This window comes from Heptranchias perlo, chromosome 22, assembly GCF_035084215.1.
Source record: "Heptranchias perlo isolate sHepPer1 chromosome 22, sHepPer1.hap1, whole genome shotgun sequence".
NCBI lineage: Eukaryota > Metazoa > Chordata > Chondrichthyes > Hexanchiformes > Hexanchidae > Heptranchias > Heptranchias perlo.
The window spans coordinates 46,074,815-46,088,747 of NC_090346.1; the positions used below are offsets into that span (position 1 = coordinate 46,074,815).

General features: G+C 48.5%; 1 protein-coding gene across 4 annotated transcripts in view; it reads left to right on the plus strand.

Annotated features, from left to right (window-relative positions):
- Positions 1-254: 254 nt before the first annotated feature.
- The window catches only part of prkar1b (protein kinase, cAMP-dependent, regulatory, type I, beta), a 134,743-nt gene continuing 121,064 nt past the window's right edge, over positions 255-13,933 (plus strand). For 3 of the 4 annotated variants that reach the window (XM_068003476.1, XM_068003478.1, XM_068003479.1), the window contains exons 1-2: positions 662-713; positions 1,030-1,207. In XM_068003476.1, the coding sequence (XP_067859577.1) occupies positions 1,040-1,207 (168 nt within the window). In that variant the 5' untranslated portion in view covers positions 662-713; positions 1,030-1,039. Of the gene's footprint in view, positions 377-661; positions 714-1,029; positions 1,208-13,933 lie in introns of those variants that run through there. The other variant, XM_068003477.1, reaches the window with a different exon arrangement.

Consider the following 13,933-nt stretch of genomic DNA (forward strand, 5'->3'; position numbering starts at 1 on the left):
TGGCACCGATTTGCAAAAGAACCAGAGGCCACTGGAGGAAATATCTGTTTTACCCAGCCAGTTGTTGCCATCTGCAATGCACTGCCTGAAAGGGTGGTGGAAGCAGATTCAAAAAGGGGGAAATTTGCAGGGCTATGGAGAGAGGGGGAGTGGGATTAATTGGATAGCTCTTTCAAAGAGCCAGCACTGGCACCATGCGCGGAATGAAACCTCTTTCTGCGCTGCAGCGTTCTAATGATTGCAAAGCCACTTAAATCTACCCGTGCTTTGTTCACCTCCCGTACAGTGCAATAACCCCCAACAGTGAAATGCCCAACGACAACAAGCCGGTGCAGTGAATCTTTCAAGTGCGGGTGCGTGTTGCAAAGCGACGCAAGTAAGTAAAATCTCCCAAACCATTGCGGAGCGGAGCGGAGCGGAGCAGAGCAGCACCTCGCGCGGGCGCGGGGAGGGTTTGATTGACGTGGGCAGCGGCAGGCAGAAGAGGATCGGGGGAAGGAAAGGGTGGCGCGCGCGCGCGTGCCCCTGGAGCTTGCGGCTCGGTCGGTGGTCGGGGTGGAGTGTGTGCGCGCGCGCGCGCGCGCGGCTCGAGGGGAAGGGATCGCATTATCAACCTCGAGCGTTGGGGATAAGGGGAGGTGTGGGTGGGGGGGCGCGCGCGGAGGGAGGAAGCCGGAGCGGGAGCGGGAGCGGGAAGCGCGAGCCGGCCCCAGGTACAGTCACAGTCACAGTCAAGTGGTTCCGATTGTCTGTCTGTCTGTCGTCTGTCTGTGTGTGTTTTAAACGCCAACCGCCAACCGCCCCACAGACAACAGCGGGCAAAGCGACACCATCACCATCATCATCAACACCCCATCACTTCAATAACACCCACTACCATGGCTGATTACAAAACTTGACATTTTACCCATGCCTTTATTTATTTGTATTTTTGATCAGTGTGGCCTGTGATTGTGTGTGTGTGTGTGTGACAGAGAGTGGGGAGAAAATAATTATTCCAATTCCATTTTTTTTTAAACTGTATAAAAGCTGTCAAAAGATGGCGTCTTCGAATATGGAGGAAGATGAAAGCTTGAAGGGATGTGAAGTTTACGTCCAAAAGCACAACATCCAGCAAATCCTGAAGGAATGTATCGTCAGCCTCTGCATTGCAAAACCTGACCGTCCAATGAAGTTCCTGAAGGAGCATTTCGACAAACTGGAAAAGGTAAAATAAGAAAGTGCTTCCATTAAATTTAGTGAAGGGGTTTTTTATTTTTGTGGGAAAGGGTAGAATTTGTGATGATGCTTGTTGTTTTTCCAATGCATGAGATATTGCAAAGGAGTAGAGATTTTTTTTAAACAGTGACAGTTGCTTGTTGACATGAGTGAAGTCTGCTGGACCGTGATTCCTTTTGGTCCTGTTGGCATCAACCCGCACACACGCACTGACTTTTGAGGTTCAGCAACCCCATTGACATTTGTGCACAACTGCCAGGAGAGACTTTTAAAAATTGAATGCTTTGCATTAAGTCCGCATCTGTAAACTGGAATGCACAAAGCTAAATGTTCAAAAGCTTAAAAATATGATGCACCTAATTGAATGAAAGATGCTGCACCCCATTAATCTCTTGTTTTATTAATATATACAAGGAAGGCACTCCATTTCCTGTCATCAGATGAATTATTACTTGAATAAATCACACCACTTCAGTTTGCTGTGACAGATCAAGCCTATTTTCACCTGCTTGCTTGTTTCCAGCCCTCTTGTTCCTTCCATAATCAGACATTCATTTTTTTCCCATACAGATGATAACAAGCACATGGAAGTGTTTCAAGGCATGTCACATGACATTTAATATATTTTCTGTTGATGTTTAACTATTTGAGATTCAGAGTTGTGTTTTATGATGTTCTTTGGACCTAGTAATGCTTATTACTTTGCCATGAAATAACACATTTATATTATCAATCATCTCTGGATTCTCACTCAATAAACTTGCACTGAAACCATCACAATCTTTCATTGTTCAAAATGGATGCATCAAAAAGGCATGATGAATGCCATTGGCAAAAAAATATATAGTTTGAATTTTATATGCTTTCATTTTTGGGGTTCAGGTGGTTGTAAAAAGCTTCATTGCATTGTTAATATTTGCAAAGTCACCTGAATCACTAGATTATATTTTACCTTGTAATCACCTGTGGGTATCTACCATTCACAATGTGATGCAGTCCCACAGATCTAATTTTAAAAAAAAATTCTTCCAGCAAAGGTTGACTGTGCTAAAGTAGGTTTATTTCTAGTTTTTGATGAAATGGAAGTGCTGACCTTTGGACTTCACCACTATTTGAATCACAGTTCTCACTGACCGGCAGGGGGTACAGTTAAAACAGAATGGCCCCGATATTAGCAGGGAGGTGGGATGGCAGCGGGGGGGGGCGATTGAGCGCATGGGTAACCCGCCCATTAAAATCTGTCCGTTACCCAAGCGATCACGGGTCAATTGGAGCCACTTAAAATGGCTTCCGGGTTTGCTGTCCAAAAGCTGCGCAGCGGGCGGGCTGCGCACCCGCATCACAGACTATCAGCTGGATGAGCTCTAATGGCTGCTCCTGGAGCAAACACCCATGGAGCAGCACAGGGGAAAGGTTGCTCCTAGATTTAGTGATGCCTCACCAGGTGCTACAGGTGAGGAGGAGGAGGGATGTCTTCTACCCGGCGGATGGGAAGAAGTGGCCTGCCTCTGCCCCCAAGAAGGCCTGGCTCGAGGTGGTAGAGGAGGTCACCAGCAGCAGCAACACCTCCTGTACCTGGATCCGGTGCAGGAAGCACTTCAATGACCTAACTAGGTCAGCCAAAGTGAGTACACTTACTCATTCTCCTACACTCCGTCTTCCACATCACCACCCCCATCCCCCAACCCATTCTGCACTGCCAACACTGCTCTGTTACATCACTCCTCTCTCCCACTGAAAGCTCATCCTCAACTTATCTGCACTTCCTCAGCACTTCCTCACCTCCCCATTACTCACCCCACCACTACCACTCAACCCAATCCTCACACAGTGTCATGGCTCTGTCTCATACTCACCCTCTGATGACATCTCTTTCACGGTCAACCGCACCCAAAACAATGCATTCATCGGTTGGCCATGTCAACATCACTTACTCACACACCTGTACTTTCTCCCCTTATAGGAGAAGAGACCCCAGAATGCACAGGAGAGGGCAAGGACCGGAGGGGGGCTGCAACAGATGGTCGTCCTCACAGACGCGGATCAGGAAGCGCTGGAGCTGAGCCGCACCCTCGAGTGCCTGTCCATCGGGGATGCCGAGACTGGCACCCGACAAACAAACTTTAACATTCAGCACACACAATATGAATTGGTGTTAACATGCCTTGCCATCTTCAGCACCTCAGTATGCTCGTTGCAACATGACACATCCGTGATCATGCTTAATATTGCCTTCTGTTCTCTTACAGGGCCTTCAGCGACCGCTGTGACGGCAGAGGGCGATTCCTCAGAGGACCTGCCGGCCTCTGAGGGGGCACCGTCACATCTGAGCGAGCCATCCACCAGCGCAGATACACACACCTCGGTGGGTCCCAGTCCGCAGTTAGTTGGAGTCGCACGTAGTGAGTTACCACACGTGTGGGCACGAGCAGACGCTGGTGGCAGGGGCAGCTGTGGAGAGTCCGCGTTGGTGGGAGCACTCCTCTCCAGGCTCTGCTCAGCTGGACACGGATACTGAACCCTGGGGGCTATCCTTTAAAAGGAGAATGATCGAGGGGCAGCAGCACATTTGCGAGGTGCTCTAACAGGTGCCACGCACACACTCCATAATCGCGTAGAGGGTGGAGGAGTCCAACTCTTGCATGAGTGGAATGGTGGCATAGGTACGGGAGGGAATCTCTCAGATACTGTCACAGGGACGTGAGGGCATCTCTGAGATAGTGTCGTGGGTAAGTGCGGGAATGTCTGCGATAGATGGAAGGCTAGCCTCCGTGGAGCTTCAAGCATGGCTCACAAATGAGTCCATTCAGGCCCTGACAACGGCCGTTCGGACTCGGTGAACAACATTCTTAAACAGGCAGGCAGATGCACTAGCACTGGCCTTACAAGGCTTTACACATGTCCTCCAAACTCATGTCTAGTGGAGTGGAGTGGTGTGGTCCTGGCCCAGGGGAGGCATGATGGCAAAAGGGGACGTGGAAGTGGGGTCGCCACTTAAAGCGCCCCATGTCTCACCTGTTGCCCCCCCCCTCAACCCCCGTAATGCTGCCCCCTGTCCAGGTGGCCGAGTCTGCCCCTGCACCGGTGCAGGTGGAGCAGTCTTTGGAGGGGCCCTCACTGGCACCAAAATCCAGAGGGCATGGGCCCAAAGCAACTAATCGGTCAGGGCATGAACAAGAGCAACCTGCCACTACCTCTGCTGTAGCCACAGGGGATGCACCACGTAGAAGTAGTCTGAAGCGAAAGACGAAGGTTTTGTAAGCACGAAGGGGATGCACAAGGGTGTTTGACGGTTTTGCTTTTTGTTAAACTCACATTAAATATTATTATTGTCACCACTACTGCCACGTCTTGGCCATGCTTGACTGGCTTCTGTAATGAGGCCCTTTCATGACGTTCACCATGAACGCCGACACTTGATGCCACCCATTGGATCACTCAACAGTGGGTGTATGTGTAGTTGCAAGACTGTTTTGTGCAGGGAGTGGGGGCTGGTGTGGCCGCTGCTCTATCCAGGTGGTGAGGACTGGACTGGACTCTCCACACCGTCTGATGTTAGGAGAACTGTTCACATATCAGTGACTCCCTGGCCTCATGAGCAGCCAGGTGAGCAGCTGTTCTGCCCATGGGTTCCCCCTCCCCCTCCCCCTCCATGTGGGTGGCAGATGTGGATGGGGCCTCCTCAAGTGGCATGTTGTGCAGGGCACAACACGCGACGATAATGCGTCCCACTCTGTATGGTGCGTATTGAAGCGCTCCCCCAGAACAATCAAGGCACCTGAAGCGCATCTTGAGCACCCCTATAGCATGCTCAATTTTAGACCCGGTAGCGATGTGGCTGTCATTATATTGACTCTGTTGGTCGGTGATGGGGTTCCTCAGAGGTGTCATGAGCCATGTGTGCAGGGGGTATCCCTTGTCCCCGAGGTGCCAGCCCTTACTGGTGTTCGTTGCGAGGAAGAGGGAAGAGTTGGATTCCCGGAGGATGAAGGAATTGTGGCAGCTGCCAGGATATCTGGCGCACGCATGAAGGAATCTCTTGTGATGGTCACAAATGAGCTGAGTGTTGATGGAGTGATAGCCCTTCCTTTTGATGAACAGTCCTGGCTCGTGTGGAGGTGCTCGTATTGCTATATGGGTGCAATCGATTACACCCTGCACCTGAGGGAAGCCAGCCACAGCGTGGAATCCCACGACTCTCTCTCCGTCTGGCTGAGGTCGTCCATGGGGAAGTTGATGTAGTGTGAGGCCCTGCGGAACAAGCCCTCGGTGACCTGCCTTATGCACTTGTGTGCAGACGACTGAGAGACCCTGGCGATGTCCCCGGTGGCACCCTGGAATGATCCGGAGGCGAAGAAGTTGAGGGCAGTGGTGACTTTGACAGCGACGGGTAAGGAGATGCTGCTCGGCACAGCCGGGAGCAGCTCGGCATGAAGGAGGCTGCAGATGTCTGCGACTACCTGGCGACTGACTCCGAGCCTCCGTATGCACTGTTCCTCAGAGAGGTCCAGGGAGCTGAGTCTCAGTCTGTAGACCCAGTTGTGAGGGTAATGCCTCCTGCGACGTCGCTCTCTCTGTTGTTGCCCTCCGTGCTCTTGTGCAGGTTCCTGTGGTGTCGCACTGTGTTGTGGAGCTCCATGTGGCGGAGGTGGATGTGTGCCTGGAGAGGCTGGTGATGTTGCTCGTCCTGGGATGAGGTGATGAATGCAGCCACGGCGCCCCCCCCATCCTGACGGTGTGAGTTTGAGGGGATCCGCAAAGTAGTTAAATATGTTTGCACAGCAGAGTTTTGGTTGGAAAGTAAGAATTCTGAGTGAAAACACAAAGGTCTTGCAGCCAAAACTTTGTCTGACGTGTCAGAGTGCCCTGCTGCAATAAATGATGTTTTCTCCCCACCTTTCAAATAAGCATTTGCATCTCCCACTGGCTGCTGGCTGAAACACGTCTGTTGCAACAGGGAGTGTTTCCCACAGCATGGGAAACATGCTGAGGATGCTTCAAAATCGCAACTGTGCCAAAATGTCTAGTCAATCAAGTACTTAATGTGCCTCAACTATCGGACAAACTATGCAAATTATCATCCCGCCAGCTTTAATTTGCTGGTGGGACTCCCGCATTCGGGAGGTGCACGTGCACCCAGACGCGTCACTGGGGAACCCAGAAATCAGCGGGTTGGAGCCGGGCTCCGAACCCGCTCGGCATTTTAGCAATTTTTGGAGCCCCCAACGCAACCGCTCCGTCACCCGAAAATCAGCTGCAGTGAGTTAGTTTCTACCAGTTCCATCCGGACATCTGACTCGGAAATACAAAATACTTCTAATTGAAGCTGGTGAGTTTGATTGAAAGGCATCTCTGGCTGTCATTATGAGCTTAATGACCTGAGCTACCACATCTTCCTGTCAACTTAGGATTTTCATGACCATATTATGCAGTGCTACTGTATGTTAAATGGTGATTTGATGAATTAATTCTGATTCTTTGTATTTCTTATTCTGCTTCAAAGTCTTCCAGGTCAATGTGATTGCTTTGAACCTTAAGTTGATTGCTCTGCATCAAAATAAAACTATAATGAATTTGCACTATTTTTGAATTCAGTATTGCTGATGATTATTTTATGTGTTCATCTGTATTGCTACACTACAGTGTTCAACAAATTTAAGCATTTGATCATAGTTTTAGATGCTGCACAAATCAACATGTATTTTAAAAGTGACCAGGGAACTTTAAAAGGGTTATTCAATGTAGATCTCCCCAGCAATAGTGATCTTTTGGGGAGGGCAAACAAGGCAAGGGAATACACAATAAATGGGAGGATACTGAGGTGTAGAGGAACTGAGGGACCGTGGAGTGCATGTCCACAGATCCCTGAAGGTAGCAAGACAGGTAGAAAAGTTGGTTAAGAAGGCATACGGGATACTTTCCTTTATTAACCGAGGCATAGAATATAAGAGCAGGGAGGTTATGCTGGAACTGTATAAAACACTAGTTAGGCCACAGCTTCAGTACTGCATACAGTTCTGGTCACCACATTACAGGAAGGATGTAATTGCAATAGAGAGGGTACAGAGGAGATTTACGAGGATGTTGCCAGGACTGGAGAATTTTAGCTATGAGGAAAGATTGGATAGGCTGGGGTTGTTTTCTTTGGCACAGAGGAGCTGAGGGGTGATTTAATGGAGGTGTACAAAATTATGAAGAGCGTGGATAGGAAGGATCTATTTTCCTTAGCGGAGCGGTCAATAACCAGGGAGCCTAGATTTTAAAGTGATTAGAGGGGAGCTGAGGAAATTTTTTTTCACCCAAAGGGTGGTGGGGATCTGGAACTCACTGCCTGAAAGGGTGGTAGCGGCAGAAACCCTCATCACATTTAAAAAGTACTTCAAGTGCCATAACCTACAAGGCTACGGACCAAGTGCTGGAAAATGGGATTAGGTTGGGTGTCTCATTTTCGGTCGGCGTGGATACGATTGGCCAAATGGCTTTCTTCTGTGCTGTAAATTTTCTATGATTCTATGATTTTGTTTTCTCTGTGTATTGTAGAATGGAAAGTCATTTTACACAGATACAATTGCCATTTATAGTTATTTTTATTAACCATCATGAGATGCAGTGTGAATCATAATGGGTCTTGGTATATCAAAATATGGATCAGCTTGATTGTCTTTGTCACAAATTGTGAAATTTGTACTGTTTTATTTAAAATCATCAGCAGAGTTCTGCCTAAACAAGGGTCAAAAAGTTACTTTTTTTTAACTTCAGAGAGTATTTCTGAGTTTTGTTCCTGGGGAAAGTAAAATTGTAAATTGTTCCCTGCCATTCATGATTCTTTACATGAATTTTCAGAATTGCATTACATCAGATTCAAATGTGGTTCTGTTGTGGTTGCACATTAAAACTGGCTAACTGGCATGCATGAAAGTGGTTGTTGATTATCCAATTCTGCAAAGTATTCTATTTTATGTTTGTTTGGTAATATCATTAAAATTTGAATACTGTCCTTCAAATAAATTAAGTGGATAAAGCAGTGTCTGTTTGCAGATTCTGTAGTTCATCATTGATTCTGAAGGAATCTCAGACTTAAAATCTGTGTGTGTGTTTGCCTTATGCATTCCACATGAAATTCTCTATCTGAGGGATATAGCTCAAGATGACATTCTATTACCATGAGGCACACAAAATCCAGACTGATATCAGTCACTACGTAGATATAAAGACTTTGTTTTATTCCTAGTGATACTAGAACTGCTGGAGAGGCATGTTGTAAATAATAGTTGTCTTGTATTTTAGTTTTTATTCATTCTTGGGATGTGGGTGACATTGGCAAGGCTGCATTTATTGTCCATCCCTAGTTGCCCTGAGAAAGTGCTAGTGGACCATCTCTTTCTATTGATGCAGTTCTTGCGATGATGATGCTCCCACAGTAATGTTAGATAGGGAATTCAAGGATTTTGACCGAGCAGTGATAAAGGAACAGTGATTCGTGTCCAGATCAGGATGGTGTATGACTTGGAGGGAAACTTTTAGGTGAGGCTGTTCCCAGAACATTGCTACTCTTGTTCATCACTGCAGTAGAGGTTGCGAATTAGGGACCTTGGTGAGTTGGTGCAATGCATCCTGTAGATTGTACCTAATGCAGCCATAGTGCACTGGTGATGGAAGGGATGGATATTGAGTCCAGTGTTAGGGTGCCTGTCAAGCAAACTGCTCAGTCCTGGATGGTGTTGAGCTTCTCAAGTATTGTTGCAGCTGTACCTATCCGTGAGTGGTGCGTATTCCTTCATGTTTCTGACTTGAGTCTTGTAGGTGGTGCCTAGGCCAGGGTCAGGAGGTAAGTCACTTGTCGCAAATTACCCAGCCTCTGTCCTGTTGTTGTAGTCCGAGTGTTGATGTGATTGAAGCATAACTGGACCAGTCATTGGTGACCTTCAAGATGTTGATTGGGGGTATCTGAAGATAGTAATGCCATTGAAGGTCATGGGGATTATGGATGAGCTTTCTGTTCAAAATGGTCTTTACCTCCCACTTATGATGCAAATGTTACCTGCCACTTGACAGCCCTTGTCCAGGTCTTGCTTTCGGCTGTCATGGACCACTGCATTATCAGAGTTGTGAATGGAGCAGAATGCAGTAGAAATCGTAAGTGAACAGCCCCACTCCTAACTTTATGATGGAGGGAGGATCAGTGATGAAGCAGCTAAAGATGCCTAATTTGCTGTATTTTATAACCTTACCTGATTTTATAAATGATTTGATCAGTTGTTTAGCCTGCCATATCTCTAATCTATTTGTAATATTTTTCATTTATCTGTGAAAGCATACCATGACACTACACTTAATCCAAAAGCAATTGAAATAATTGTCAATCCCCATGCCAAACATTTTTCATGAACAAAAGCAAAAAGTCACATTTCAGATTGTAAGAACACTGTCTGTTAACAAAAATTATTATTAGGCCGTTGAATGAGAAAACAGTGCAAAAGAACCTAAGACCTCAACAATTCCCTGGGACCAAACATTTTAACGTACAGGCGAGGGAAGAAAAAAATGCCCATACCATTTATTTTTAAAATGGGGCCAATAAGTATACCATAGATATTTAAATGGGAGTATATTTTCTCTATTTTTGATGTTTTCATTAAAATTAGTTAAGAAATATTGAGTGGGAAATACTGCTTTATGCTTATGTGTACTAGTTCAGTAAAAATAGTGAATAAAAGATAACTAATGTACTGTGATATATTATGAATGGCTTATGCATCATAAGCATTTTCATTAGTAAGAAAATCCTTTGTAACTGTGCTACACAAATTGTGAGCTTGTCAAATTTGTGAATAAACATCCAAAACAGAACATGAATTACCAATGTTTTTTTTGTTTGCTTTTGTGAGGGTTTGCACTTGCATTATTAAATTTCTTTAAAGCAATTTTCTTGCTTCTATTGCATGCTCAAGTCTTGCCATGAAGTGTGTGTGGTTGAGAAGGTTAACCTGTCCTCCAACTGTGCCCCTTTTGAGCTAGTATTAGGAGGTGTATAAGAGCAACTTTGTGAATTTTTTTCCCATCATGAGATTTATTTCTTGCCCTTCTTACTGTGGAGGAACATTTGAGATTGACTACTCAGCAATATGATGCATTGCATGTGAATTCACACCCCGTTACTATTTGGTAACGTGTTGGGGTTTTCCCCATGTTGGAACTTCAATATGCTGCCCATTTGTGATGCCTGTAAACTTTATTTTCAACCACAGAAAAAGTAGTTTTCACGCTTATGATGAACAGATTTTTTGGTTTAAGTCCCACTGATTGGTACTTCTAATAATTATATTTAATACATATAGTAATTAAGGGAGCATTATATCTTATGGTAGGATTTAGCTTTGCTGAATATAATTTTTACAAACTATATTTATTGGCATTAATGTGTAAATTTTGTTGAAATTACCATTTATTTATTTTGTCTTATTCAAAAATGTTTACATGCCGTTGCATATTAGAATGTAAATAATCTGCTGTTTTCTAATGAACTCAGATGGAAAACTGTTCAAGCAGTCAATAATACCTGCAGACAGTTACGTAATAAAATTGTCTGCAGTATTATTGATGTATTGCCCATAGCCAGTTGTGTTGCTGCAATTGTTGACATCTAGTAGAAGTACCCAGTGCATTTATACACATTGCACAGAGAAAAGCTATTTGTTTAAACTGTTTTGCTACAGATGTTATACAGCAGCACAATAATTTTGTTTACAAGAAAAAGTACAAAATAATTAATAGCAGAAATATTAACTAACACTTATACTGGTATTGCTTCATGGATGCAGTGTTTCGCACCTCCTCATAGTGGTACCGTGAGAAATGACAGAGTACCAACAGAAAAAATAAGTTTTGAACCTATGGGCTCGATTTTACCAGCGGGTTCCAGGTGCGTTCCCGGCGGGGGGGGGGGCGTCGAAAATCGCGATATCCAGGTGCGTCACCGGATCGCGCCTCGCTCCCACCCACTTCCGGGTTCCACGCTGACGTGCGGGGGTGCGTGCGCAGACCCCGCCGGTGGGAATCCCGCAGGCAATTAAAGCCAGCGGGATGCCACTTGAGTGTATTTACCTTGCTTGTTGAGGTCATTAAATGACCTGATTCAGCTGTCATAACAGGAAGTGTGGGATTTTACCTTCAACTCAGACTGTTTCACACACTGGGGGAAACAGTCTCACTCCAACCGGACATGTTGCAGCCAGCAGCCTGTGGCAGCTGCCAAGGTGCACTCCACAGGTGGGGGGAGAGCCCTCACCCACGCAGGAGGCCACCGCGTCACATAGGGCAACCCCTGCCCTCCACCACCCCCCGGCAAGCCAGAGGACAGACCGACGTGAAACCACAGCCCCAGTGCGAGGAACCACCTACAGGTCTACAATTGAGCAGACCATAGGGCTGCTCAAGATGCACTTCAGGTGCCTTGATCGTTCTGGGGGAGCGCTCCAATACACACCATTCAGAGTGGGACGAATCATAGTTGTCTGCTGTGCCCTGCACAACATGGCCCAACAGAGAGGGGTGCCGCTGGAGGAGGCCCCATCCACACCCGCCACCCATATTGAGGACGAGGAGGAGGAGGAGGAGGACGACGACGCGCCAGAGGATGATGTACGACCCATGCGCCGAACCCCGACGCACTGGGATGCTCGCCGGGCCAGGGAGGCACTCATATGCCAACGGTCCTCCTAGAGTCAGACTGTGCAAGGCGTTCGCATCTCCTCACCTGCACATGCGAGGGGCCATAATAGCCCCCTCCACTGAAGAGTGTTGCCAGTACTCCTGCACCCACAGCAGTGTGCCCAATGGGCGGCAGCAGGTGTCCGCCGTCATGATGGCCTGCACGGAACGCACCTATTGCACAGGCCGCGGAAAAATGGACGAGAGGTGGCAGGAGTGGTGAGAACGATAGTGTTTAATATGTACAAGGTGCAATACTATAAACAAAAAGTGTACAAATTAACAGATACCCTGGTGCATTCCCTTTGTGCTTATAACGCCTTTGGATTTCTTTTCCGGGTACCCCTACGTGGTGCTACCCCTGTGGCTCCAGCAGAGGTAGTGGCAGGTTGCTCCTGTTCTTGCCTTGACCGGGTAGATGCTTTGGGCGGACGGCCACTGGGTTTCGGTGCCCATGAGGGCACCTCCACAGACTGCTCCTCCTGCACCTGTGCAGGGGCAGACTCGGCCACCTGGAGAGGGGGCACCATTGCGGGTACTGGTTGAGAGGGGGGCAACGGGTGGGACGTGGGGGCACCTTGAGAAGCGTCCCCGCTTCCATGTCCCCGGTCACCATCATCCCTCTCGTGGCCTCGGCCCACATCACCCCTTCTACCCTGCTGGACGACAGTTTGGATTGCATGTGTGAGGCCTTGCAAGGCCACACCTAGTGTATCCGTCAGCCTGTTTATGGCGGTGGAATGTTGCTTTCCCTGAATCCGTACAGCCGTTGTCAGGGCCTGCACGGACTCGATGTGGAGCTGTGTGTGACGCTCGAGGGAGGCCAGCCTGTCCTCCACCGCAGACGCTCCCGCACCTACCCGCGACACTATGTCGCCGGTACCCTCCTGTGCCTGCGCCACCAATGCCCGCATGCAGGAGTTGGACTCCTCCATCGCCTGCGCAATTGTGGACAATGCGCGCGGCACCTCTCCCAGTACCTCGGCAATTAGCTGGTGCCCCTCGACGACTCTCCTTTTGACTGGTGGCCCCCTGAGTTCAGCATCTGGGTCCGGCTGAGCAGAGCCTGGAGATGAGTGCTCCCACCGACGCGGACCCTCCGCGGCTGCCCCTGCCACCAGGGTCCGCTCATGCTCACATGTGCGTGGTGAATCACCAAGTGCTACCCCAACTAGTTGGCGAGGGGGACCCACCGAGGTGCGTGTCTCTGCACTGGTGGATGGTTGGCTCATATGTGACGATGCACCCTCAGAGACCGGCATGTCCTCTGAGGAATCGCCCTCCTCAACCACAGCGCTCGCAGACGGCCCTGCAAGAGAACAGAGGGCACTATGAGGCATGTGCACAAACGTTACGGTGCGCCTGATGCCAGGTGATGATACGGTCACTCGCGATCATGAGTGTTGAGTGTCAGCTTTCCCTTACCGGCCGTTTCTGCAGCGACAGACTCGCCATCCGCAACAGAGAGGCAATGTGGCGTGCCGGCGAGGTCGAGCGCCTCCACCTCTGCATCCGTCAGATCGACCACGTGCGGCGGGCCCCCTCCGGTGCGGGCCCTTTCTCTGTTGTTCTTGCATCTCTTCTCCTGTCAAGGCAAAACACAGATGCGTGAGTGAGTGCATATTGCATAGTGAGACGCATCAAGCATCAGTGTGGGTGGGTTGAGCGTGGGGCAGATGGATGGGAGGATGCGTGTACCACATGCCCATCCCATTGCATGGGGATTGGGGTGTGTGGTAGTGTTCGGGTGGGGACAGGGACGGTGGGTACTTGCGGGCACGGCGAGGATGGTGAGTGAGTGGCTGTGAGGATTGCTGCGGGAGCGCTGTGGTGGCTCTGCAGGAGGGGTTGTGATCTGTTTGGCGTGATGGTGGGGACGGGTTATGGGAGGGTGCGTTGGTGTACTCACCTTGCCAGACCTAGTGAGGTCATTGAACCGCTTGCGGCACTGCTCCCATGTCCTGGGGGTGTTGGCCCTGCTGCTGACCTCCGCCGCCACCTCTGC